This window comes from Prinia subflava, chromosome 9 (genome assembly GCF_021018805.1).
Source record: "Prinia subflava isolate CZ2003 ecotype Zambia chromosome 9, Cam_Psub_1.2, whole genome shotgun sequence".
NCBI classification, from domain to species: domain Eukaryota; kingdom Metazoa; phylum Chordata; class Aves; order Passeriformes; family Cisticolidae; genus Prinia; species Prinia subflava.
The window spans coordinates 6,767,678-6,795,281 of NC_086255.1; the positions used below are offsets into that span (position 1 = coordinate 6,767,678).

General features: G+C 41.9%; 1 protein-coding gene across 1 annotated transcript; it reads right to left on the reverse strand.

Annotated features, from left to right (window-relative positions):
* Positions 1-9,709: 9,709 nt before the first annotated feature.
* LOC134554587 (inactive pancreatic lipase-related protein 1-like) lies at positions 9,710-27,259 on the reverse strand. Its single transcript, XM_063405238.1, has 12 exons — positions 27,211-27,259; positions 26,292-26,446; positions 25,711-25,836; positions 23,601-23,735; positions 22,487-22,595; positions 21,269-21,388; positions 20,906-21,025; positions 19,362-19,480; positions 19,095-19,224; positions 18,019-18,130; positions 11,511-11,678; positions 9,710-10,301 (listed from the first exon to the last, which is right to left on the reverse strand). Exons 1-12 carry the CDS (start codon positions 27,257-27,259, stop codon positions 10,238-10,240), a joined length of 1,407 nt encoding a protein of 468 aa, XP_063261308.1. The 3' UTR covers positions 9,710-10,237.
* Between the last annotated feature and the right edge of the window lie 345 nt (positions 27,260-27,604).

Below are 27,604 nucleotides of genomic sequence, written 5' to 3' on the forward strand. Positions count from 1 at the left end.
TTTCTCCTTTTGGGTGCTACTGTTCTTACGAAAATGGCTATAAAAAGAAACCTGATTTATTATGAAAGTGAGACAGGCCAAGTGGTTATGCTTGAATGTGGGTGCTCCTTCATGTGTGGAACTGAGCAGAGGTGACACCGACCATCTGTACAGCTTTAGTGCACTTGTGTGCCCAAGGTGGAACTGCTCATGACTCAGCTTCCAGCAAAGCCTGGTGTAGCTCTCTGAGTAAGGTGGAGTTGGTGGAGTTCAGGCAGAAAGGCTTTGGGCAATACCAAAAGCAGATCAGGTATTTTCTGTAATGGTGCTCTGAGAGAGCCAGGAAACCAAACACAAAATCTGAGGTATCAAAGAGAACTCTAATCTCTGAGGTCTTGTATTGTTAGAAGCTGTTTCATTGTTAAAAATGCATTGTCAGGCCGTGAAGCTGGCCAGTAACCAGGTATATTAGCATGAGAATGTGCCTCTTTGTAGATGCAGGGATGTTCAGTGAAGTCCAGCTGCACTGAGAAAGCCCTTGCACAGCAGTTTGTGCAGTGTTTCATTCTCTGCTGTCAGCTGTAGGCTGTGTCCCTCCAAAATTCAGCAGTGTTGGCACAAGCTCTGGAGGTGCTCAGAGGCACAGGTGACCTTGGTCCACGATGCTGCAAAGGTGCAGAGAGAACTGAGATGCTTTAGCAGCCACTACACCCAACTTCCACCTCTGTGCCACAATGAAGGTGTTTTACAAGTGCTTTATGACTATAATTATAAACACCATCCTAATAGGCTAGGTACTGTATTTAACTTGTAATGAACTTGATTTCAGCTAAACATTCAATTAATGTTACTAGTACAATGGGAAATATAATTACAGTCTTCAGAGACACATTAAGAACCAAATTTTGCTTTCGGTGTTCTACCACAGTGCTGAAGCTTCCAGGGGAGTTTTATGTGTGTGCATTCAGAATTTGGTCCTCACACTGGACTTTTCTAAATCTTAATGCTTTCTCACAGGAGTGTGTTAATATTTAAAGCTACAGCCCCATCTTGATAGAAGGGATTTTGTGTAAGTTACTGGTTCTACAAAATCACCTCAGTCCTTACTGAAATTTGCAGTTTGTATTCATTTGAATAGCTGTGGAATAAAACAACTTGTAGAAGGGCCCCCCTGACAGCAGTGTCCAGTTCTCTGTCTTAGGGACGATGGATTCAGGGCTCATTAACTCAGTCACGTAAGAACTGCTTGATTTTCAAGAGGTGCAGCCTGGGTAAATTAGTGAGAAGTGCAGATGCTTTGTGTGACTGGAATTTTTGCCCGTCTGGTACTTACTTTTTAATAGTAAATTCTGTTTTATTAGTTCTCATTCATGCCTTGCTGTGTTCTAACAATCAAAACCATTTTTGTGGTGGAATCAATACAGACTCACAATAAGGTAGTGTGCTTTTTTCCTTCAAGAGATTTAAACGTGAGTATTCAAAAAAGGAAGAAGTTTCCACCACAGCTTGTGCAGTTCACAGATGCAAAGATCTGTTTCTTATAGCAAAAACTGTCCTGTGCCATCCTTATTCCATGTATTGAGTCAGTGAAATGCAAACATTTTTCTGCAAAAGAAATTCTGTACTGGCTTTGGTTAACGTACAATTGATAGGTACTGGCTATGATTTTAAAGTAGTACCTATTTTCTCATTTTTCAGGGATTGTGACAGCAGGGAAAGGTTTACTAGATGCCATATCCCAGGAGCTCTGGCTTTGTGCCAGATCAGAAGTTACTGAATGAGACCATGGTGTTCATTACCTTGTGATGGCAAAAAAAATTAGATGGATTGCAGCCACTATGATCCTCCAGTCAGTGTCCACAGGTGAGCTGACACAGACATGGAGAAATGAAAAATAAATCTAAGCTTACTCTGGGAATATTGTGTGCTACAGCAGAGCCAAGACATCAAAGGAGCAAGATGCCAGATGGAGTGTAAGGAGACAAAGGAGCTGGCTGGAGAGATGTGCAACCAGCACCTGGGTGTGCTAGAACAGAGGCAGGGGAGTGCTGCAGCTGTCACAAGGTCAGGGATGGTTTCAAAGCAGAGTGGTGAGACAGAGCTGGGACTGCCAGGGTTTGTTAAACTGCAGCAGTCTGTGCAGTTAGAAAGGTGACTCTCCCTTTCCTAAGGGCAACAAGGAGTATTTCCTTCTCTTTGAGGATTAATCTCTGCACCTCTAGTAGGAACTTCCGTCTGCCATCAGCTGATAAGGGCAGACACCAGCCTGAACACATCCTCTTCCTCTGCAGTGCACAGAGCAGCCTCGGTGCTGCCCCGGTGCAGATTCTCACACCAGCGCCCTGCAGGAACACACACGGGCTGCAGCTGAAGCACTGCAGGGAGGGGACTGCTCAGAAGGTTTGTTTTTTGTCTTGTGACAATCTTAGTACATCTGTTTTCTCAGCTTGTGTCCCCCACCAACATTTTCCCTAGATGAGTATTGACTCCTCAAAATGAGTGGAGCTGAAGGAAATTAGCTCTAAGTAGAGCAAAACCAGCAGAGAAGGTGCTGGTTCTGCAGATGTATGCAGGAGTTGTATCTAAATGTGGTTTTTTCTACAAACAATGTTCCAGCATCCTTCTTCAGATGATTTTCTCCCTGTGTTCTGTGTGCTGGCAGAGGTCTGGATAGCAGTACAGTCTGCAGGGTGTTGTGAACACACAGCCCTGTCCATGAAAAATTCCTGACACAGTGGGCAGGAGAATAGATTTGTCTACTCAGGGAACAAGGTCAACGTTTCAGCCTGATAATTGTGTAAGGCAGCTGAAAAATCAGGTAACATCGCTGAGGATGTTGCAAAACACTTTAATGTTGTGGTTCTTTTGTTTTGTCTTATGGAAACAGATGAGATTGGATATCAGAAAGTGCCACACACTTACCAAGAATGTTACAGGACTGCAGGGATGTACAAACTGCACTGATCCTATCCCACCAAAAGAATTTTAATTTCTCCCCTTCAGAGTCAAGTAGCATATAATAATTCAGGTTTTTTCGCTTCTCTATTCAGACCCATCCAGTGTTTTTTGCTGACTGCAACTGCTCTGTCAGAGCATCACAGGAGTTTTATGCAGCTGGAAAGGACCTCAGGCATCAATCATATATTACCTTCTGCTGCAAAACAATGTTAGTTCTGCCTAAACTACTCCCAGCATTTGTTTAATCTGTTTTTAAAACTTCTGGTGCTGAAATGATGTCACCTGCTTGGGCAGTTTGTTTGTTGTTTCACTGTCCTCATCTGTCTGAAGTCTTACATAATGTCAGCTTTGACTCTCTGTGGTTGTCCTACCCCTAGAGAACATGGGAACAATTCATCTCATTCCCACCCTGACAGCTTTTGACACATCTGAGGACCAGTTTCATGCATGCCCTGAATCTAATTATTTAATTAAATCCCAGGTCCTTCCATTTTATGGACCTGTGATCTTTTTTATGGCTCTGTGGGAGCTTTGAGGATTAGGCAGTGGATGCTGGTTTCTGGCAGATAAGCATCTCATTTCTGGGAGGAGATTTGGAAACTGATGCTGAAGCTGTTCTGTGGGAACACACGTGCAGGACTCGTGTGGGGAGGAGCATTCCTCTCCAAAACAGCCCTGGTGAAGCATCAGCAGACAATGAAATGGGATGTGGGGATTTGAGGCACGTTGTGGTTTTGCCTTTTGCAAACATTGATTAAAGGCCTTCTTGTGTTTAAGCTCAAAGGTATGTGTTTAAACCTTGGGAGCTTGTTGCAGGAGTCAATGTTAGATTGGCTGGGTGTGTTCTGGATAAATGGCACTCATGAGGTAACCACAAGCCATGGTTGTGAAGCAGACTGTGAGATTTCCACTCACTTTGACCTTGGAATTTGCATAATTAAAGCATTTTTCTGGAGCTCCTACACTGTGGAAGTTCTGATAAACTGCTTGTGCTTTGCTGTGTGTTGAGCTTTTCAGCTGCATGAAAAGTGCTGCAATGAGAAACTTCAAAGAGGATGAGAAATCTCTGACTTCAAGAATGACTTGAGGGGGAAGTTTTGGCAGGGTACACTGAGCTTTTTACTCTGAACTGAAAATGCAGGAAGATACTCCAGCCACATAAAAACAAATTCAACTCTGAGTTAAAGATTAAATTGATCTGCTAGTCATCCCTACTTTTGACTAGATGTCAGCATCTCTGGGTGTCTAAGTCTTCTTACACACCCCTGTTATTAAAGTCTCTGGCTTTTCCCTGTGGCTGTTATGGGACATCCTGACCTTTGGAAAATGAAGATCTAAATGGAGAGTTTTGGAAGACAGTGCTTCAGACTGGTTATTTAATAGCTATTTTACTCAAATTGATGTCTGGGGAAGAATTGCATGATCTCTTGGGAGATTCCCAGTGCTCTGTCACTTAAAACTATGAATGGTTTGATGCCCACAGTGAGTGATAAACCTTGTGCATCACTATTTCCTCTCTGCTTAACCAGTGGAGAAAGCAGAGGTGCTGTGAACAAGAGAACAGCTCACTGTAGTAAAAACTCTGCACACAGGATTTGTTTCATCTGCTCTATTCTACTCCAAAGCTGAAATAAAGATTTTTTTACAGTCTCCATGCCCAAAGTACCTCACAGGAATGAAGAAGATTATGGGATTGGTACGAGCAACTTGGAAAATCCTAAAAGATCTGCCCTGTAGATGAGCAGTCCTGGTTGGGAGCACCTGAACAGCTGGACCAGTTTTGGATACTAAAGCAAAGCAAAAGCCACTGGAGAAACTCCTCAAGTTTATTGAACCTTCTGGGGGCTTTTTGTGTGTGAAGTTATATTCATCTTCCCAGAGTCCTATTAGCATATTCACCTACATTTAAATAATTAATTTCCTTGCTATACGCCAACTCTTAATTTTTTGTTCTTTCAGAATTATTGAAATCTGTGACAAGAGGTAGTGATATGAGGAAATGCTTGGTTTCTGGTTTGTTAATCAATTCCATAATATCTCATTCTTCACAATTGCTTTATTTAATAGCACCAATTTCTGCTTTCAGGGCTTGACTTCCCTGTTAAGCATTTAAGTTTCAGAATTTTTTTTTAATCTTTTAACCTTTATCCCTTTTATTTTTTTTTTCTCAGCCTATAATTTATTATACAGTCTCCTGTCAGAGGAGGAGGTAGACTAGGTGATTTTTACTGTATTGCAAATTATAATTATTATAGTTATTTGCATTAGTAATGGATTCATTCTTATCACTGAAAACAATTCCATTATCTGATCAGACAGTTATCTTCACACTGTCCGTGATCATATACTTTCATTAGGCACTTCTTTCTCTGGGGGTCAAAAGGAGAATTATTCTTTGGTGCAATCACTCTGCTCTCCACTTTTGACGTTTTTCCCTGGTTAAAAAGAAGTTTTTATAACCCTGTGCAGTAAACCCGCGCTGCTCTCTGCTGCTGTGCTGCCATCCTTCAGGGATGGCACAGGAGCGGGGTCCCCTCTGTCACAGCCACCGGGAGAGGATTCCCAGCCCAGGTTCTGTGCCAGGGAACCAGAGGTTGATTTTCATGACCCAGCAAAGAGATTTGGGCTCCTTTTGGAATTAAAGCAAAGGCTTGAGGATCTACAGTGAAGGGGAGAAGCCTCCTTTGCCCAGCCCTCCCTGCCCTCTGTGGGAGGTGGGGATTGGGAGGTGAGGGGTGGCACAGGGAGGGTGCAGAGGGGCAAACACATCCTCTCCGAGTCCTGCTGAATTTGCAGGGTTATAAAATGATCAGATGCACTGATTTCCAAACTGCAGGCAAGGGGGAGAGGAGAAAGCTCAGAAAGAGATGTGAGGTCAGGCCACAGAACCCCTGAGGGACCGAGAGCACCTTGGTGAGAGCTGGGGGTGGTGGAGAGCCCTCGCCCTTCCCTCCTGGGGATTCTGTTCCCCTCACCAAAAGAGAGAAGGCTGGTGTTTGGATAAAGAGTTAAAGACAGTGCAGAAAAGGTTGGTCTGAGCTGAGAGTTTGTTTAATTTGTTTTTGAGCACTCCTGGGCAGTTTCTGTGGTGTGACTTGGGCTGAAGACAGAAGTGCTGGGAGAAGGAAGGGGCAGCTCCTGCTCTTCCATCACCTCGGGCAGGACAGGCCTATCCTGTGTTTTGTATCCCATAAAATTAAAGTGATGACTGTATCTATCCCCTCTCCATGGAAAACCTCTTCTGAGTGAGAAATGCACTTAGGACTGTACTCTTTCCAAGGAGGGTAATCAGCACTCCCAGAGAATCCATCCTTTTTAAGGATGCACACCCCAAGCTGAGGCACCCAAGCCCGCAGTAATGTTCACTGCTGTTATTTTTCATGTGGAATTGAGACATAGGTTGTATAAATTATATGCTAAATTATGATAATGGGAATTATTATCTGAGCAAATGCATTACTGTGAAGGTTTAGATCCCTTTTTTTCCCTCTTCACCTCCTTAATTGGTTAGATGTGAAGCCATTATCTACTTAATGCGATTAAAGGTAATATTTTTCATGGGATAGACACACAACAATAATTCCATGGGCCAGAGCACAGAGGGACTTGAATGCAACTTTTGTCTTTGGGTCTCACAAAATATAGGTCATCAAAGTGATAGCAAGTGCAGTAGCCACCCAGTTGTTACTGTGTAATTGAACACAATTGACATTTAGACTAATTTAAAGTGTACTTTGCTTCTTATTTCTGTTTACAAGCAGAGTTTACAAGTGAGTGTCATGTAGGGCACTGTTAGTATTTTTTTTTATTAGAGCTGTGGAGCATCACATAACCCTCTCCCTTCCTCCTCTGCCCTCTGCTGACCTTTTTTTGACCAGTTAAGAATGGGGAAACATCTTACATTTTTTTTGTCTTCAAATTTTAGGGGGAAAAAAATTGCATCTGAACTTATTATGCATTTTCTTTGGCAAAAAAATGGTATCTTTTTCCAGTGAATATCTCTTTTGTCAAAGAAACTGCTCCTAGATTAAATCATCAACAAGATGATAACAAATTTAACCTTGTTTTTCCACACTTTAATACAACCACACACAGTATATACATCTGAAGGATGAGGGTGGGGCAGAACAGTTTGGGAATTACTCTCCAATCAAGAAAAAACAGCCTTTGGGGCAAAACACCATAAAATTCTTATTTGCAACCTCTGGGGACACATCCCAGGAAGGTATGGAAATAAATCCACAGCCATACCACCGTCAGCTGATGAAAGCCCTAACATGACAAACTAGATTAAAAAAACCCTCCAGGGATTCGGGAAGGAGAATTCATCAATGCCAAATTAAGACACGCTCAAATATTTCTTGGAAGATAGAACCTCATTATGCTACAGATTTATGGAGCAAAGTAATGACTGTGGACAGCATTGTCTAAAGACAACAATGAGCACTGCTATATCGCAGTAATAATTAGAGTCACACAAAATCTTCCATTTTTTAATTTTTTTTTCTCTAATTCTAAGATGATTTGTAATAAAGGGGGGAAATGCATTGCACACAGCAATCTAAAATGTAATGGAAATACGTGGCCCAAGTTGTTCCCATATTTAAAATATTTTAAAATTCTTCTTGTGATGCTGCCCACCAACAAAATAATAGTAATTTCTGGCAGGAATTATAAAACCTAAACTATAGCACAAAGCGTTTTTCACCAAATTACTCACTCTATATCCACAATTACAGCCCATTTTTTTTTTCTTACGCTGATAACAAAAGATACATTTTAAGATCCTCGCTGTGCTACTCTTCCTTTAATAAATAAAGTGAGCTTTTCAAAAGCTGAAAAATGACGCAGATAAAAATCAAAACATTTCTACATTTAAGGATGCAATCAAAGACTTGCCATGAATGGCGTGATATTAAAGTTAAAAAAAAAAAACCAACAATCAATTTGCTGTGTATTTTTGAGCACGGTTTGTCACAAATACCATTCCCAATAGATAAGAATGATTATATGGTAAAGAGAGTAATTTATATATCTCAAGCATTCTGCTTTTGTCACCGCCATCGTTAAGGAATTTGACACATTTGCAGGAGAACAATATATGTCAACTGAAATATATACCAATTAGCCCTAAATGGGACACTGAAATGAAGGATGCATGTGCATGCTATACTTACAAGTAATAACATGTGGTTTAAAGTCGCTCGCGTTTTCAAACAAGAATTCTTTTTATGTTGCCATTTAAAAAATCTAATATTTCAAAAGGTCAGGAATAAATAGCACCATTAGCATTAAAAGCTAGCTAAAGGGAAAGTAATTTGTTGTTCATTTAACATTGCATTTTATGTAATAGCTTTGTAAAGTGTTCGGGAGGGGGGGAGAGATTTTACTCTGCTAAAACAGGATGACGGCAGCTCCAGTTCATTATTAAAAGGAGATTTTTTATTGTGCTATTGTCAGCTTTAACGTCTTGATTCTGTTAGGTGTTTGTTAAAATTACATGGGCTGCTGAAGTGGCTATGGCAAAGGATAATGCTGAGAATATCATAACTGTCAAAACAATTGTGTAGGCAAGAATCTGCTCATTCCAAGGTAATGGAACAAAAGACAAAGGAGAAACTCTTCTGCAGTGTTAGGAAGTTAATAACCCTGGTGAGGTTTCCTGAGCAGGAGGCACGGAGATCAGGACACCAAATCCCAGGAGAGACAAACAGAGAAGGCAGAGGGAAGCAGGGGATGCCAAAGGGGGCACATGAAAACCCAGCATCAGACACCAGCTCCTCTCTCTCTGGTTATTCAAAAAGCCACAACTATTTATCCTCCTGGAGAGGGTTTGTGTGTTCTTCCAAGGACTGGATGAAGTGTGAAAGCCTCTGTTCCTGTGCCTGGATCCTCTTCCTCCTGCCCAGCTGTGGCCATGGAGCCATGGGAAGCCAAGGAAGGCTCTGCAGGAGCAACCCAGAGCTGGGCTCAGCAGAGCCTGATGCAGGACAAAGAACTCACAATTCTTGCATTTATTAGGCCTGACTTCATTATTCTACCACTGTAAGACTGACCACATGTGGGGAAAAAATGGAGACAAAATAAATGTCAGCCTTTAAGTGTCCTTCTGGGAGGGAAACACACAGAGAACCCTGCTGTGTGCTTGCTGCTCTTGCTGCTGCCTGAGGAGCTGCACAGGGAGAGAGGAATGTAACAGGGGAATACTCCAGGAATTCAACCAGCCTGCTGTCAAATATTCCCAGAGGTGGGGCACCTACCACCTCTCAGGGCAACCTGTGCCAGTTTTAGCACTCCTAAAATACAGAACTTCTTCCCTACATCTAATCTAAATCAAATAGTACCTTTTAATCTGGGCAAGAAGCAGATGTGCAATTTGGAAGGTTTTTAAAAATAAAAGCAAACCTGCATGTCTCTGACTAAAACTGAAATTGCTGGAGGATATTCTTCAGTTGTGTTACAGCAAGGAGCACTTTGGCTTTTACGTAAAGAACTCACTTCAGCCCAGAGCATGCCCATAGGTTGTTAATCTTCAGTGCTGATGTTTCTTTGTCTATTATTTCGTCCCCTATCTCCTTCCTATCACCCTGTGAGAGCTCCAGAATGCACTCAATTTAAAAACAAAACCAAAAAACCCATCAACAACAACAAAAATACTGCTCTTATTTTTTTTCCTTTTTTTCTTTTTTTCTTTTTTCTCTACTAGAGTAGTGCTCCAAGACAAAAGAAATTGGTTTCCACCTCCACCACTGCACAGAATCTTGCTGGGGAGTTGATGCACTTCAGGACAAGGTGTTCTAGGTGAGGAAAGATCACCCAGAGACAGAAAGAGCAGAGTGCCCCAGGCTGGGGAACCTCAGGAGAAACAGAGCAGGTCCCCAGGAGCAGAGGGTCTGTGGAGCAGTAGATCCCCAGGATTGTGTGAGGTTTTATCAGGGAGGTTGAGCAGCAGAGGGGACACAGCCCCCTTGTCCAGCAGAGCACTGAGGGACACGAGGCAGGATTACATGGGGACAGAAATGAATTTGGTTTTGTTGCCTGCCTCCTTTCCTCTTGCTTGAAATTATTTTGAAACAGGCTGAAGGAGGGGAATTCTTCAACAGGTTCTGGCACATTCACTGCTAAAGCTGCTCTAAAAATTGTGTCTACAGAGAGGCATCCACAGACTCAACCTCTGCCTCCCCAAACCAGCAAAACCCAGCCCAAAGAACTCACACCATCAGTATTACAGCTGCAGATTCCAGTGTTTGTGTGTGAGTAGCTTTTATTGGTAGCAAGGATTTGGGGATCCAAGGTGCTGTTAGCAAGCAGTCAGAGTCTGCAGAACATCCTCCCTCACAGTCCCAGACCCACAGAAACGGTACCTGAGGATAAAGGAAATGAAAATGAAAGCACCTTGAGCTGTCAGCAGTTGTTGGAACTATACGGGTGGATTTATTTTGATGTTAACACAACCTGATTTGTCATTTGAGACAGCTGAAGGGAACAAACTCTGAGCTTCTAAATTTGAAATATTACTGCTGGGGAAAGCATTGGTCAGCTGTATTCATCCTGCTTCATTGCCCACCTTAATTTAATGTTTCAGGTTTGGGGTTTTTCCCCAGATTTTGTGCTAGCATCTCTATAGGGAGGGCCACAACCACTTGTGCAAAGGCTACAAGTCAGTGGAAGAGTGAATTCCTATGTACAGAAATACAATTTTGTGTTCAGCAATGTGCTTTACTGACTGGAAACTACAGCCAGACTTAGGACCTCTGCTCTAAGGTGGGTTCAAGTGCTGCTTGGCTGTAATCATTTCACTTTGCTTGAAACTGTTTCTCCCTCCCATGTTGTCTTTTAAGTGATGGAATTTTAACTGTGTGTTTGAAAACAGGTCTAAAATTTAAACTCTACGTTCTCTTCTAGATACCAACTCATGATAAAATAAATAACTGATCGAGAAAACCAAGGAATTCCTGTTTAAAAGTCCAGGAAAATTAGTAAAACAGGATCAGTAAATCACACTTCTATAATGTGAACATCCAAGCCATACTTCACAAAGTCAAGAGAAATCAATTTCAGCCTCTTTCCCTAAGATTTATATAAAGCTTTTCAGTGCAGGCTCCAAGTGTTAGTGTTCCCCATTGGAAGGGTGGGTTTATTATCACCATCCTCTTTAGCCAGTCTTGACCTTAGTGGTCACCAGTGCCAGTGGAATACTTGGCTGGTTCCAGCTGACAGTGAATCAGACCCACAAATAATCTGCTCTTGTGGACAGCTTGGCAAGAATGAGGCTGACAATCCAAGCCAGAGTTAATTTTTCTCACCCAAAGGGTTATACAGAAAGTTTGCTCTTCTAAATCCTGGAGAGATTTTCAGGTTTTTGTTGAGGTTATTCAAAACAAAGGGTTGAAGTAATAGTGAATAGAATTATGGATGAACAGTGTCTTGAAAGGAAGGAAAAAAAGGGTTTCTTGGAGAATCTTTTCATTTTACTGCCTTAAATAACTTGTGAAAAGGCTTCCACTCCACTTATAATTTTGTCACCTCTCTTCTCCAGTAACTTTCAAGATTTTTGCAATGGATATACTTACTCTGTTCTATTTTGTCCAACTTCTACTGTGATAGTTGCAGCTCCCAGTTTGGGAAGAGTTGGGTTTATCCAGTTGTTGTTCCAAAGGAATTTAACCTTGGTAACTTTTCGTACATTAACTTCTGCATCAATATAGGCTGTGTAAGTGTTGTCTGGTTTGAGGGTACCCCTGTGAAAAACAGCATTTTATGGATGTGAGGCATGGCAACATTTACTGTTAATTACCAGTTTTGTCAAAGCATCTGCTATAGTGGCAAGAGGGTGGAAATTTAGCAGAGAAACAATGTTTATCCTATTGCATGTGTAAGAGTCGGTCCGAAAATCCCTCATTTCTGCCTCACGACTGTCAGAGGCTGAGACCCCCCCTGGACCCTGGGCCACAGCACAGGAGAGATCCAAGCTTCTCCCTGCAGCTGCACCCACTGGACCAAGACGCCCTCCTCAGGGACCCGTGTAGGAACAATGGACACTGTCATGGTTCCTGGCCATGTTTGCAGAGGCCGTGTTTGCTTTGACTGACTGTGCTGTACCTGCTGCAGAGCCCAGACCTGCTTGCCCCAAACCTGCCTGATCTGAATGGTTGCACCTGATTCTCAGAGCAACGGGGCTCCTCACAGTGACTCTTGGGTGCTCCCCCCACGCTGGCCAGGTGCCCCCCACTTCTGCCTGCATTGGCCGGGTGCCCCCTGCTTCTGCAATGACTATAAAAGCTTCCCCCTGCGACTCACACTTTGAGGCCTCCCCAGCGGACGACGGCTCTATTGACCTACGTGCCACGGAGACTGCGAAGGTGGTCTGTTGGCATCGGCGTCACGAGGACCCCCGTCTGTCAGTTGGTAGCTATACCCTTTCTTTACCCCCCTTTCTCTCCCTCTCTCTCTCCCTCTCTTCTTTCCCCTTCTTTTCTATCGCATAACTGTGTGTATCAATAAAGATACAATTGATTTCACTTGAATTAAGTTATCACTGCCTCTTTTTGCACTCTGAAATCAAAACGAACCATCACGACCATCCTTTGGCTCGTGACATTAAATTGGCGTCACGGACAGGATCCTGATTGACAGAGGGGTTGCAGGTTGTCTATAGTCTGTACTAGGAAGAGGAAGATTAGCCTCAGCCGCACCTAGCCCGTCACTTCGGTGAACGAAGCTAGAAAGCAAGGGGGGCTTTTCTGATTCTTCGCACACTGTAGACACCTAGGTGAAAGCATCCCTATACTCTATTGAGGTGTATCTGTCTTCAGGATTTCACAAAAGATCTCCTAGTGCAAAAAGAGAAACTGTTTTTTGTGTGTGAACTGTCTTGTTGAGAGAAGGGACACCTTGACGTAACTAAACAGTGCCTCAGCAGACAGATTTTGTCCCTTCACCCACCCCAGGGAAAGAGGGGAGACGCAGCGTAGCTGTGTGTGTGTACAACCAAGCATTACCTCCCTGTAGTGGTTTTCTGATCCCCTTTACAAAATGACTAATGATTTTATACATAAAACTGAATTTTATGCTCTACTAGCTAAACACAATGCCAGACCCTCTCCAGAGGTGGAATTTTGGGCTAATAATAACTGGTCTAATTTGGAAAGTGTGGTTGATAAAGTATGTTCTTTACAACATGAAACAAAATTTAAACTGGGCAAAAATAAAACCATACTGTGCTCAGTTCTGGGAGCCTGCCTTACCGCAGCTGTAGAAACTCGCTTTAAGCGAAGAAGTGAAGAAAATGCAATAATAGACTCCCTTCAAAATTTAGTTGAAATTTTGCAAAATGAAAATCATTTGCTGCGAGATGAAAATAATTTGCTACGGACTGCCTTGGGAGATGAATATTCTAAAAATTTAGAGAATGCTAACTTCCCAAAAAAGGCAGAAGAAAAAGAAACTCCTCACATTTATCAGATTTACCCCCAGAAAGAATTAGTGTTAGTAAAAAATTGTGAGGAACACTGCTGCCCTAACACAACACCTCTAGTTAAAACAGAATGCAACTATATTGATGAAAATTCAGACCCACAAATAATCACTAAAGAAATCCCAGACACCACCACTGAATTATCTAAGCTAAAAGGAGAGTACTCGCGGTTCCCTCATGAATCAGAGACAGGACATGTTTCCCGAGTTTCTCTCGGTGGTGGAGATCAAATTAAATTGACAGAACAAGAAGTTAGTGGGTATTGGGGACATGGAGTTTCCTTAAAACATAATTCATGGTCCCTGATTCAATGCTCAGCTCACTGGGCAGAGGGGTATAACCCCTTGGAAAAGGGAAACCATTTAACTTTAATTGGTACTCCCGAACAGCCCATGGAAAACATTCACAAAGCTGCCTGCCTGCAAATGATACATGATGACTCTCCAATGCAATTGCCTGTAAAGCCTGAAATTATGATTCCTTTAATTCAAAAGCCTTTGGAATTACTTAAACCTATAGCAATTGTTTTAAGTTCTGTAGAAAAGCTAGACAGATCCCTCGGAAACCCAAGTGAACCAACCGGATCTACAGATCGTGGTTTCAGTCCTTATCCTACCCCCTCCCAGCCCCCAGCCCCTCAATCTAATTCACCTGCTGGTGATCGTAATGTCTATGTATTAAGTGAAATTGCAGTAGAAGTGACCAACTATGTTAAAACTCCTAGTAGTGAAAAACCAGAGAAAAGTAAACAAATCACCAGCCGCCAACACTTGTTGCTATTAGATATTAAAAAAGGGGTCCCCGAACAAAACCCAAATTTGCCAGGGCAACCCCTCCCTAAAAAGTCACAGCAAATTACACACCTTTCTTCTGAGAATCTGGGCAGTGAGCCCAGAAACAGTCTAACAATCCAACCCCCCCCACCCTCCCCCTCTCAGCACCCAGGCAAGGAGCCAAAGCAAAGCCTTCCTTCTCAAGGGAACCGACATTCACCCACCCGTGCCCACCCTGCTTTGGCCCAAGAGTTAGAAAAAATACCCATAGCTGACAATGTAGCTGTTTACCAATGCATCGATGATATTTTTGTGGGTAGGGATGAAATAGAAGTGGAAGATCCTCAACAGAAAATAATCTCCAACTTTGAAAGCTTTGATCTACAAATTTCCCCTGAAAGTAAAATTTCTGGGAATTTGATGGAAAAGAAGCATGATATGCATTTGATAACCTCCTTCAATCAAATTAAAATGCCAGAATCTACGAAGGAACTGCAACAAGTTTCAGAATTACTAGTGCTTTGCAGAAAACACATCCCTGATTTTTCTATAATTGCCAGAACCCTTTACAGCCTGCTGAGAAAAGGAAAAATTTGGGAATGGGGTGATTCTCATCATGAGGCTTTAAAATTGTTAATTTTTGAGGCAACCGCCCACCAAACACTTGGTCCTACTTATCCTACAGATCCTTTCCACATGGAATGGTGTTTTGCTTTTTCAGGATTGTCAGTACAACAACCTGTTGTCCTGAGAGGCCCTTCTCCATATGCAACCCCCTCACCTGACGGGGTGGCCGAAGGAGCCTCATTTGGAGCTGTAAAAAATCTGACAATGAACTTGGATGGTAACCCAGACAAACCTGCCTCAGTCACTGGAACAGCCCCTCCCTTTTGCCCCAAGCAGTCTCACTTTTCTGCAGAAATTGTCCCAGATTGGGCAAAACGTGAAAAGATCAAATGGGCTTCTCATACCTGTTATGGATGGGAGGCTAACAAATGTTCCAAAATCACTGCTTTTTGCCCGGCAGTTCCAAGCATAAATACACCCTGGATAATTCCTTCATACTAACTTTTCTGCCTTTGAAGGCAGATTCTGTTGTGTTTACTTTTCACAGGAGAACTCCGATGGACATAAAGACCACATAAAACCATGATAAAACTGGTGATATTTTAAACATTATTTGTGTTATAGGAACAAAATTAAGAATTTTAAACAGTATTGATTTAGAAATATTCGTTAATAAATTGGTTGTTATAATTAAGAATTTGACAACACCTTTTACAGTCGTCCTTATTGGCTTTGGGAACGACTCAGTGGCTATTATCAAACATATTATCAAACTGAGAACTGGTAAATGTGAATGATTATAAATTGATAATTGATCGCAAAACTAAATCTTTTAGCTCTTAGCTGCCTCCAGTCTCAGTAGTGGATGCAGTTAGTGGCTGCCTCAATTATAAAAGATGGCAGCTTTTTCTACTGAAATTTGGAAAGTAATTTGGAACAATGCCAATGATTTCAAAAGAGATTTTCAATTCTAGTTGAACTTAGTGAATTTTATTTATGACTCTTTTATAAACACAGCCACAGCTTTTGTATTGACCATATGTAATGCTTTGATACATTTGATATTCCCTATTATTGTGTTAAGATTAAAACATGATGGAGCTATTCTCTATCTTTTCCAGTATAGGGAGTGGGCCCGTCAAGTCGATAAAAAATGGCAAACTGTTAACTTAGAATCCTGCATAGTCCGAGAACAACAAGGCTTTATTTGTGAAAGTAATAAAATTACATTTGTTTAGACATAGAACAAAATATTTGTCATTTTAAAGTTTATCCTAACGAGACTCCTGAAACAGTGCTTTTATATGTAGGCAATGGATGTGTATGCTTTAGGACTGCTTGTGATGTTGTAACTGTAGAAAATGTTATACTAGAAACCAAAAATCACTCGAACTTTTGTGCTTGTAACTTTACTAAAATTACAGCTTTTGATTTTTCTTTTTCAGCTCCAGTTACTTCTTACCAGCTTTTACAATCTAATTACACACTGATCCACAAGCTACGGCCTACTCTGATTGGGATGAACCTCACTTTGGTAAAGTAATTGTTGCTCCATCAGGATCTAAGTGAAATTTTAGATAAAACCAAGACCTTGATAACAAATTATGTCATCCCATCGTTGTTCTTTTAACTTTATTTTGATTGGCTTTTGTTTTGCAGCAATCTCATTCTTTACTTAGAAACAATAGATATACTTAGAGATGTTGACACAAGACAAACTTTACAAGTAGGCCATAGCCACGGACTGTGAAATGGATTTTGCCTAAGTAATACATATATTTTAAGAAAATTATGTATTTTGATTTTTGTGATTTGTGTTAATCATTTTTAAATTTGTTCATGCTACTTGAAAATTGTTTTACAATAATTTTTGCCTTGATTGAAAATTGCTTTAATTAATATCACTATAATCCTCTTAAAAAATTGTTTTAAGACTTTTTGCTTTGAATACTTGAAAAATTGTTATAATTAATAATATTATTTTAATTAATATTGTTAAGATTTTGTCTTGATTATTTGATTTTATGAATCATTTATCATCATGATTTGTTTAAGAGTTTTATTAATCAACAACAATTATTTGTTTTGAAATTTTAATGTCATTGGATTTGTTTTGTCATAATAATTTGTTTTGAGATATTAACAATCAATATTAATCATTATGATATCTCTTGTTTTTCCTTCTCCCTTCTCTATTTCTTTTCCCCCTCTCTTTTTCTCTGGACTCTATTTTCCTGGGTATACTACTGACACTGACAATGAGTCCTGAAGACTTCAGAACAACGCAACGAACTCAACTGATGGAGCTCTCCTGCCGACCAGTCGTGAGTCACGGGGTGGTGTAAGAGTCGGTCCGAAAATCCCTCATTTCTGCCTCACGACTGTCAGAGGCTGAGACCCCCCCTGGACCCTGGGCCACAGCACAGGAGAGATCCAAGCTTCTCCCTGCAGCTGCACCCACTGGACCAAGACGCCCTCCTCAGGGACCCGTGTAGGAACAATGGACACTGTCATGGTTCCTGGCCATGTTTGCAGAGGCCGTGTTTGCTTTGACTGACTGTGCTGTACCTGCTGCAGAGCCCAGACCTGCTTGCCCCAAACCTGCCTGATCTGAATGGTTGCACCTGATTCTCAGAGCAACGGGGCTCCTCACAGTGACTCTTGGGTGCTCCCCCCACGCTGGCCAGGTGCCCCCCACTTCTGCCTGCATTGGCCGGGTGCCCCCTGCTTCTGCAATGACTATAAAAGCTTCCCCCTGCGACTCACACTTTGAGGCCTCCCCAGCGGACGACGGCTCTATTGACCTACGTGCCACGGAGACTGCGAAGGTGGTCTGTTGGCATCGGCGTCACGAGGACCCCCGTCTGTCAGTTGGTAGCTATACCCTTTCTTTACCCCCCTTTCTCTCCCTCTCTCTCTCCCTCTCTTCTTTCCCCTTCTTTTCTATCGCATAACTGTGTGTATCAATAAAGATACAATTGATTTCACTTGAATTAAGTTATCACTGCCTCTTTTTGCACTCTGAAATCAAAACGAACCATCACGACCATCCTTTGGCTCGTGACAGCATGGCAGCAGCATTATTGCCAGATTTCTGATGTAATTCATCCAAAATCACTGTTTTTTCACCAAGGGCAGGTGGGCCTGATATGCTGCCTTTTCATTTCTCTCTTCATAAGACCAGTTTAAACAGAATTATTAATTACAAATACAAATCAAGGGTTCTAGAAGAGAAGTTTCTTTTCTATTGATTTTTTAACTTACTTGGTGATCTGGTACTGCTTGGTGTTCCCACCACTGCCATACAGGGCAACATTTACATATCCTCTTACTTTGCTCCTTCCAGAGAGGGTCACGGTTACCTTGTACCTCCAAACTACACAGAAGAAATGCAGTGATTTAGACTGTACCCAGGGAGAAACAGTCCCCAAAATATCAAATTCTTGTGGTTTTCTTTTTGTTGTTTTCCTGTCTGTACAGTATAGTTGAGACCAGAAGATACAAAACACCAGTGAGTCAAATCTGTTATGTCCTAATGAGATGAACATGAGAAATGGAAAACATTTGTGGAACTTTCTGGGAGAGAAAAAAGAGAAAACTAGTCCGTATGGTAAGTAGTAAATCCAATACAGATCTCAGCATTTTGACCATGAAGGTTTTCATACAGAGTGAAGCTGGAAATAAAGGGGTGCTGGGGGTAAATACAGATACAGAATCTAAGCAGCATGAAAAAATTCTGAAGCTCCAGGCAAATCATTTTTGTGGGTGGGAACTTCCTTTTAGTGTGCAATTAGCAAAAGTAGCTCAGGAAGATTCTGATTTGTGCTTACAGGGGCAAACTAAGCAGTGTGTTGTGAGAGCTGGGGTTTAGGATAACTGAGCCTGTCAAGGAGGTGATCTTGTCCATCCAGTTCTGACACCAGCTGTGATCAGCTTATTCTTGGCCTTTGTCCAATGTTTTTTGACATTTCCAGTGATGGAGATTTCCCAGCTTCCCTGGGCCCCTCTTCCTGCATTTAACCACTGCCATCATGACTGCAATTTTCATATTATTTGATAAGAAATTTCCTTTCTGCAGCTTCTCTGCATTGTCTCTCCTCCTTTCTCCTTGAACCTTGCAATCCACCAAACACCTCAGTAACCTCCACTGGACTCCAGAGTTTGTCACCAACTTTCTTGTTCTGTAGGGCCCCAAACTGGCATTAGAGGTGGAGCTAAAGAGAAAAAACCATTAACAGAAGAGACCTTGCTCTGTGATGAGATCTGTTCATCTGCTAAAGTTAACTGTCAAATAAAATTTTTACAAAGAGCTTGTAGCAATGGAAGCATTCAAAACTCACGAGGAAAATCCCTGGCCTCTCCAGTATTCAGGTAAAGTTTGGTGAAATCTTTTTTATATTTGTCCTTGAATTTGTCTGCATAGTGACCCATATTTGGGCATCCCTCTGGTGGGCACGGGAAACAGTTTCCCTAGTGAAAACAAATATATCTATTAATAACATTATCCAGCCAACCAAGGAAAAGGGGAAAAAAAAAAAAAAAGTCAAAGGATTTATTTTTAACAGTGTTTTCAATGGGGTTCATCCTAAGCTCTGAGAAATACTTACTTCTTGAAAACGATCATATGAAGCACAGGGATAGCCTAAAAACCCGTCAGGGTAGATGATGCTGTCCGAGTAATACTTGTAACTCCGCAGGTGATTGCAGGCCACGAAGTCCCGAGTTCCTGGGAGAAGATGCCCCCAGGTTAATTCTCATTTTCTCTTTCCACTCAAGGGAGGAAACCACGGCACTGACCCGCATCATCCCTCCTCAAAAGCCTCCCACAGCTCTTGGAGGATGGAACACCGGGTTGGAACCTGCCCCGCTCCTGATGCACTGGCGCCCTAAGGAACCTCCCTGGCTCAACAGGTAGAAAATAAAAACTTGAAATGCTTTGTGGAGACCGACTGTGCAGCTCAGCCCAGCCCCTGCCCCCAAAAAACCTCTTATTCAAGCAATCTGACCGCGTTTAACAATAGAAACCAGAGCTGCCCGAAGCAGGTCTTTTGTAGGCAACAGTTTCATTACCATAACAAAAGAAACCCAAATGAAAAGTCTTTAACAGTGAACTTCCTAGGGTAGTGCTGATTTGCTCCAGCTGAGGGCTTCAAAACAAAATTATTATTATTTGGGGGGTGCTTAAGAAAGGGAGACTCTTAAAATTAAAATAATGAATATATTATTTTCCTTTGTGTTGCCTGTATTTTCCTGACTTTAAGTTAAAAGGAAGGCCATATACTATGCAGTTATTTCTTTGTGCTTTAATTCTCCATTATTGATAACAAATTTATAAAAAAAAAGGGTGGGGCGAGAATGAAAAAGTAATGCCTCCAACTACATTGAATAAAACCTGGAATAAAAGGTAGCTATCACAAACCAGTTAATGGATTCCCAGAGTTTAAGGTGTTTGTAGTAGTGTAAGAAAGATCTCAGATAATTTATTGAAAAAATCTCTGCAGCAGAAATCTTCGGGGTTTTTTATTTATCTTTTTAATATTATGAGCAATTTAACTTTAGAAAGATACAAAGGAATCCTCTGGTACTTTGAGATTTTATTATAACCACGTAAAACAACAAAGAACAGGGTACTTGAGCAACTACGTGCCAATCTTTTTTTAGCTGCCTAAAAATAGACACAGTGACATCACTTCAATGCAACTCAGATTGTAATCTGTAATTTAACAAGGAATCGAATTAATTGCTCTGTCTCAGAAAAATTTCAGCTGCAGACCTCTCCCAGGGGTAGCTGTGAACATCTTTGCCCAATTCCACCAGTGCTGCTGCTGGGCAATTAGACACAAAATGTCATGTGTTGTTAAAGACCCTTCAAAATTCTTGGCACAGCTCCAGCGACTTTTGTTTCTGATATTATATCCTTTAGAGGAAACACATTTTCCAGAGGCAAACCTTTGTCTTGTTCATTTTTTAACCAGCTCTGGAAAAGTGGTGTGTTTTGAGCATTTTACCAGTTTCACTGCAGTCTGCAGCTGCCATTGCTGGTGGATACACCAAAAGCTAATGTAAAACACCTGAATTAAAGGAAAATAAGTGGCTGCACTTTGAGGGGTGGAGGCCTTCTCCAGGATTTGTAATGCAAACACACACTTACCTTCCCAGATGCCATCGATATCCACGATCTGTGAGACAGGGTTCTTCTCACACCCGGGCATCTGCTCTCCTCCATTTGGATAAAAGTCAATGTGTCCTATAGCTGGGCTCATGCCAAAACCTGGAGCATTTGGAACAGGGGTAAACATGTTTTAAGTTAATGTTGTCTCATAGCTGTAGCTGCTGGCTTCAAGTTTGCCTGTGCAAGGTGTTTTAGGACAGGAGCTGTTAGTGACCACAGTGGTGAATTTGTTCTGTTCTGCCACAGCAGCCCCGGGGAACAATCAGAATTAAGTGCCACAGGGCATAAATAATTCAGTACAGTGAGGAATAAATAATCAGTACAGTAGAGCTGCATGCTCACCTAAGTTGGGGATTGTAGGAGCCGAGTCTGTGTGGATGATGTCAACAAAGTCTGCATCAGTTTTGTCCAGTCTGACTTCAGTTGGAGTGCCTTGAAAGTAAGGTTGTGCAGGGTCCAGTCCTGAGAGAAAAAGAGTAGTGTTATGTATAAATAAAGAGATGTAGGTGTAGAATAATTTTACAGATCACTGATTGATTGTATGTAATGAATATCACAATACAGTTGCCTATGGTTCCTTATATCTAAGTAATACAGGCATTAATAAAAAGAGGATGTGTTCTCTCTCTTACCAAGTGGTTTTTCTCCAGGGAAGTCACTTGTGGGAAGCCTATTAAATTTGACTGCTTTACATAGAACAATACTGAATGCCAACACTTGGAATTAACTTTTTTTTAAGAAATTGAACTTCTCTTTAATAACATTGCTGAAACTGAGGTTACTGTGTCTGCATCCCAAGTAACTGATCCATCTGTGTGGTTTCTAGAGTCTCTTCCTTGAGAGTACTCAGAGGAATTTGTGCTGAGAGCATCCCACCTGCTTGGAGGTGTTGAAACCTCCCTGCTTATGCAAGGCTCCAGTCAGATTTTGGGAAAAACATCTCGTTTTGAAGCAATATGCTTTGCTTTTAAACCTAGCAGAAAGTGGAATCAATTTGCTTCCCAAATTGCTGCAGCAATTTCAGGTGCTTGTAAAGTCTTGGAAATTGCACAGTTTTTGCTGCCTTGTAGTTGCATCTCTTCTTGTCCCTAGGCAGCATATTCTGGGTTGGCTTTTAAACTGAATTTTGTAGACTATTAATCCCAGTTTCACCAAGGGTTGAAATCCCTGAGGAAAAGCAACAATTTAAAAGGGTTTTGTTAATAACATCCAAACTTGTCTTTTATGCATGAAAGGCCACTCAGCTTAATGCACAATGCCCTTGGCGTTGCCTACGTGATGAATGAGGAGCTCAAACCCACAGCTTTAAACTCTGGAAGCGCTGAACATGTTAAAAAAAAATAAAATAATCCCTTTGCTGTGTAACACGTGCGCAGGCAAAATAATTATCGCACTCTTTTCAGCCTTACCAACCCCAGCCCTGCCCCTTGGGGTGCAGTGTGGAAGGGCTGGGGTCTGTAATTTCCCAGTTACTCTGCAGCCCAGAGGTGCAGCCAGGAGGGAAGGGGGGTGCAGGGTCTGTCTGGTGGCCCTGGGGCCGGCGTGGCTGCGGGCACTGACCGGTGATCCTGCCGATGCCCGGGCGCCTCCGGCCGGCCTCGCCAGCAGCGTGTGCTCCCAGGCTGTGCCCGATGATGTGCACGTCGGCTGGGGAGAGCCCATAGTCATCCTGGGGAAACAGCAACAAATAAACACTGCTATCTCTGCAGCAGCAGCACGGAAGGAGCTGGAACACGGCTTTTAATTTCCTTCTCAGGAACTCCTGTAGGATCTCAGCGTCTCTTTCGCCGGTTGCTTCTACCCAACACACAGATTTTCCAAACCTCCTTATTCAGGAGCTATAACAACCTTATTCTGGAACTATAACAACCTGCAAACCTCTGTCAAGAGTCCTGAGATGCTCTGTGTCTTTCCAGAGGGTGAACCCCTGAGCTTCACAGAATGCTTGTCTGGCTTGGAAGGGTTGGCCAGGCAGGAGCTCTTGGTCACACCTGGCAGCACCAGGCACAGAGGAGAGAGGCCTTCAGCCTTTTTGGGCAGGAATTCAGTAGCTACAATGCAGATGTGGATGGTGAGAGGTGGGTCAGAGCACTGCTAGACACAGCACACCCTCTGCTTTTAGTTGTTTATGGTTCTTTTATGGGAAATTTGTGTTGAAAGCATTTAGATTAAGAGAGGGCTTCAGACCAAGCTTCACTTCCCGTGTGAAGCTGGCTGCAAAAGGAGACACCTCCTGTGGGTTTGGGCACCATCCACCATGGCTTTCCCTGGTCCTGCTTGTCCTCAGGCAGTGCTACCAGATGATTTTCTGGTTTTCTTGTGAGCTCTTTGGTTCTGTCTCCATGAAAAATTAGTTTGCCATATCCACTATTTCTGCATATATAAAAGTTTTACACTGCATTTGTTAACATCTACAGAGTAACTCTTTGGCTGTGCTATGAGAATTTCTTGTAGAAATTATTTCTACAAATCTATTTCCTCTCCTTAAGCTGGCAGGCCCTCCTGCTGTCACACAGCACTCTCCTTTTTACAAAATATTTGTTTTCAGCGCAACTGATAGTGGAGTAGAGGACAATATTTTCTGCTGGTTACAACCACACCTGTGAGAGTTCCAGAGCTGTTTTGCTTTGAAATCAGTATTTTAGCCATGGCTTTAGAGAGAGCAGACCCTTACCATGAGAACATTCACAAAATAAGCGATTTCGGCGCCCACCACGCGGACGTTGTTCGATGCCTGGGTGTACTGACACCTCGCACCTCTCTTCCAGTTCACACAGATGCAGTTCACATCTTCCACAGTGAGCATCCTCTGTTGGGTAAAACAAAATTAAAAACCGTGGTAAACACAGCATGGGATCAGTTTGTGTTGGTCACTGTGGCTCAGCTACTAAATGCTGTGTGAACTTGTATGAGAATGCTTTGAAAACCAAAGCTGTAGCCTGGATTTGTGCTCACAGGGGCTTGTGTGGTCACACAATGCTGAAAGAGGGTGATATGTAATGTAGTAATCATTTCAAAAACCCAGAGCAGTACTTTCTACAGAAAGGAAAACAGTATCAATAATGAAACTTTCAATTTTTATTTTCAATCCAAGTTGGTATGTAACACTAAATAAAAGCTTTACTTATGAACCTATTCACTTCAGTGATTTAAAAGCACTACTTTAACCCAAATTCAATTAGAATGTTTTTGATAGTAATAGTCAAGTGGTTTTCTGATGCAGATTTGTAAGAAAGAGAATATGTTTTTATAAGATAGTGTATAAACTGTTGGTGTTCATTTCGGATTTATGGCTTTATTTGGAAATATGCATATGCAGGCAGAGACTTTACCACAGAATCAGAAGCTTTACTGTTCTCCACTGAGCTGGATGTTCGGCTAAAAGTATTTTGTTTTAGCAGCTTAAGTATGTGGCCACAACTGACAAAGGACAAAAAAGGCAATGAAAATGTCTGTGGCCATACTAGAAGTGGTAAAAATCAATATGCAGATAGGATTATTGCATAATGGGAAGGAAAGCAAATAACAGATACACACAGGAGGGTCGATGTATTCACAATCCCCTTTGCTCCACTCCTGATTGAAAAGATTCACTGACACCAATTTGTTTCTAAATATAAACGAGAGTATTGTGACAAAACACAGGCTACCATAATAGATGAAGAATTTAAGGATTTATCTCATGTCTCTACATCCTGGAAAATTGATCAAATGGATTTAAGGGACGAGCTGAAAAAAATTGTGAGCTCTCTCATTGATTGAGAAGTTCCAGGAAATAAAGCTCTATTTTAAGAGTGCAAAATGTAAGGCAGAAAATTATAAAAACATCAATCTAATTCTGATACTTTAAACAAACTGTTAACTGACAAACCCAACAATCACCCATCATTTTGCTTTTCTTTTGATCTAGCATCAAAAAGAAGCAGGCAAAGGAGATGCAATAAATGCTAAATACCTTGATTTTAGTTTTACATTGTTCCTCATGGCATTCTCATATGTAAAATAGGAATACATTGTTTTAAAAATTTGTAGTTGTGTTAATGGTTGAAAAACCTTATCCTCAAAGTGCCATCAAGTGGTATTTTGCTCTGTGCTGCATGACTAGGGGCTTTCATTAGCTCCAGCTGCAATTAAAAGCATGTGTGGAGGACTTGAGAAAACCACAAGCTGGAATTGCACTTTGCATAGGGACAGGGTTAAGAAATGATTCGTGGAATGAGCACAAAAATCAATAAAGCAGAGTGCTTTACTACATTCATTGCTCGTAGCAAGTCCTAGATTGAAAGCTTTGTTCGAAATGCTCCCCTTAAGGTCCCCTTTGGATATACATTTTTATGTCTTTATTGCTTTTGGTAAAGGCTCAGCCTCCAGCACCCACATGGCAGCCCAAACCTTCCTGAAAGCCCTTCCACATCTAGAAACCTTCTCTTGGCTGGAGAATTAGGATGCAGGAGCTATGAGCCTGCAGTTATTTCTGGAATCACCCTGATCCTAGCCAGTATCTTGCTCCAGGGTTTGTGCTCTTTTTACCAAGAAAAAGGGCACTTACTGAGTCAAATATTCTCTCTCACTTCACTAAAGAGAAAAGCTGAGTGCATTTTACCTCATGCCTTTCCTCAAGGTGCAAAGCTGCATATTCAGTTTGGTAACAATCTGAGAAGGTGAACTATTTTTCACTTTCTTATCACTACAAATACCATGAGAAATATTCATTCAAAACAGAGAAAACAATTTATATGAATGTGTTTATAAATGCAAACTAAGGGTGTCCCTGTGGTACCTACCTTGCACATGTCTGACAGCCAGTTCTCTTCTCCATCGTCTACAAATCCATGCACAATAAATTTGGTCTTCCTGGTTGCATTAAAATTTGAGGCCTCAATTGTTGACTTCTCAACAGCAGACACCTCCTACAATGATACAGATTTTAAAAGAATAAAATTAGCATAGATGAGATCTTAATGAACCTTTAAATCTGCTTTTTGTAAATAAGTTTTCAAAATTGCAAAGACCTGAACTGCTTATCTGTGCAGGTGTTTAAAAGTTTTGCAATGTTGAACTCATCTGCAGGAGTGCACTTGAAGGTTTATGTTTATCTCCATTTGAAGCAATATTTGACACCTATCTTAGAGCAGACAAGACTTCAGCATGCTTTGAATTTATCTGTGGGAAAAAATTGCCCCCAAATGCTCAGTTTCCCAGTAGTTCTCAGTGGGGATCCTGCCAAGGAGCTGGAAGAGGTGGTCTTTTGAATAAAGTGGAGGTTTGGGCATTTTTAACACTTTTCAGGAGCACAGCTGGAGCCTGTGTTCATTAACAATTTTTGCATGTGAGTCACTAATGTTTAAACCACATCAGCTCTTACTTGGAAGTCGTCAGTGTTTTCTCTAGTGTACAGGAGGAAGTGGATGTCAATGCTCTCTGGTTTCCAGGGTAGTTTGTAGACTGGCCTTTCCGTGGTCCCAGACCATGGCACATCATCTGTGAAGCACCCAAGCCTTTCAAAGCAAACTTCTCTGCCTGTAGCATGAAGACCAAAACCACAATGTGAGAATGAGCAGAGAAATGGAGCAGTCAGGACTCAGAGCATGGCTTCTCTGGGGGTCTTTTTTTTCCCTTGAAAATCCCACAGTTTACAGAAAGCTAGGACCAGCAGTTGCCTTTTCCCAGACCTTGAGAGGCTGCAGTTCACCCCAGGGAGAGAAGCCACCCTACTGCTCATCAACAAAGCCTTTGGAGGAGTTCCTCTCTGCTATCCTGTGCAATACCTCGGGAATCCCCCCCCAGCTGTTGCTTTGCCCAAGGCAGAGACAGCTGCTGAGTTTCTCCTAATGCCAAGATAAAATATTGCAGATAATCAGCAATAAATTGAGACTGTGCTGAACAGCTTACATGAGAAGTCTTATACCACACAAGCCAGTGTTTTCTGCTGAATACAAAGCTATGCCCTCATTAGACTGCCTCCACCCCCCGGCCCTGGCTTTTTTTCCATTTCCATCACTAATAAGGGTACAGGAAATAATTCCCTATGGTTAGTAGAGCAATAGCTTTGTTCTGAGATATGAAGCATCAACTTTCCTTGCTCACTCTTAGGGCAGAATTCCCAGACTGGGGAAGAAAGACAACACACACACTCTCATCTTACCATTCCTGTATGGAAAAGTGAACAACATCAACCTCAAACAGTAAGTTTAAGGCACTGGGGTGTAGAATAATACCTAGAAAACAGGTGGAAAATACAGCAGCATAGCAAGGCAATACAAACACTAACCCCATATGCTTACCTTCTGCTGCGCTGAGCAGAGACAGGGCAAGAATCCAAATTCCAAGCATCTGGAACAGCAGAAAAAGAAGCAGCTAGGATTTACTAACCCACTTAGCAGGCACACTCAGCCCCCTGGTGCTGAGTTTTCTCAAGGTGAACAGAGTGCCTGTTGGTTCTGCAGGATGTGTTCCTGAGTGCTGTGTGCCAGACAGGCGTGAGTCAGCTTTGTGCTCTCATGCTCCACGAGAGATTGGGGGGCCATAAATATACAAAACACAGCTTAAATCCAGGGGAAATTTTTTTTCTTTCCGATCAGATGTATAGGAGCTACTTTGGAATTAGCATTAGGGCTGGCAGAACATGACCTGCCATTCCCCTTCACACTCCTGTACTGTGAGAAGCCACAAATCTGA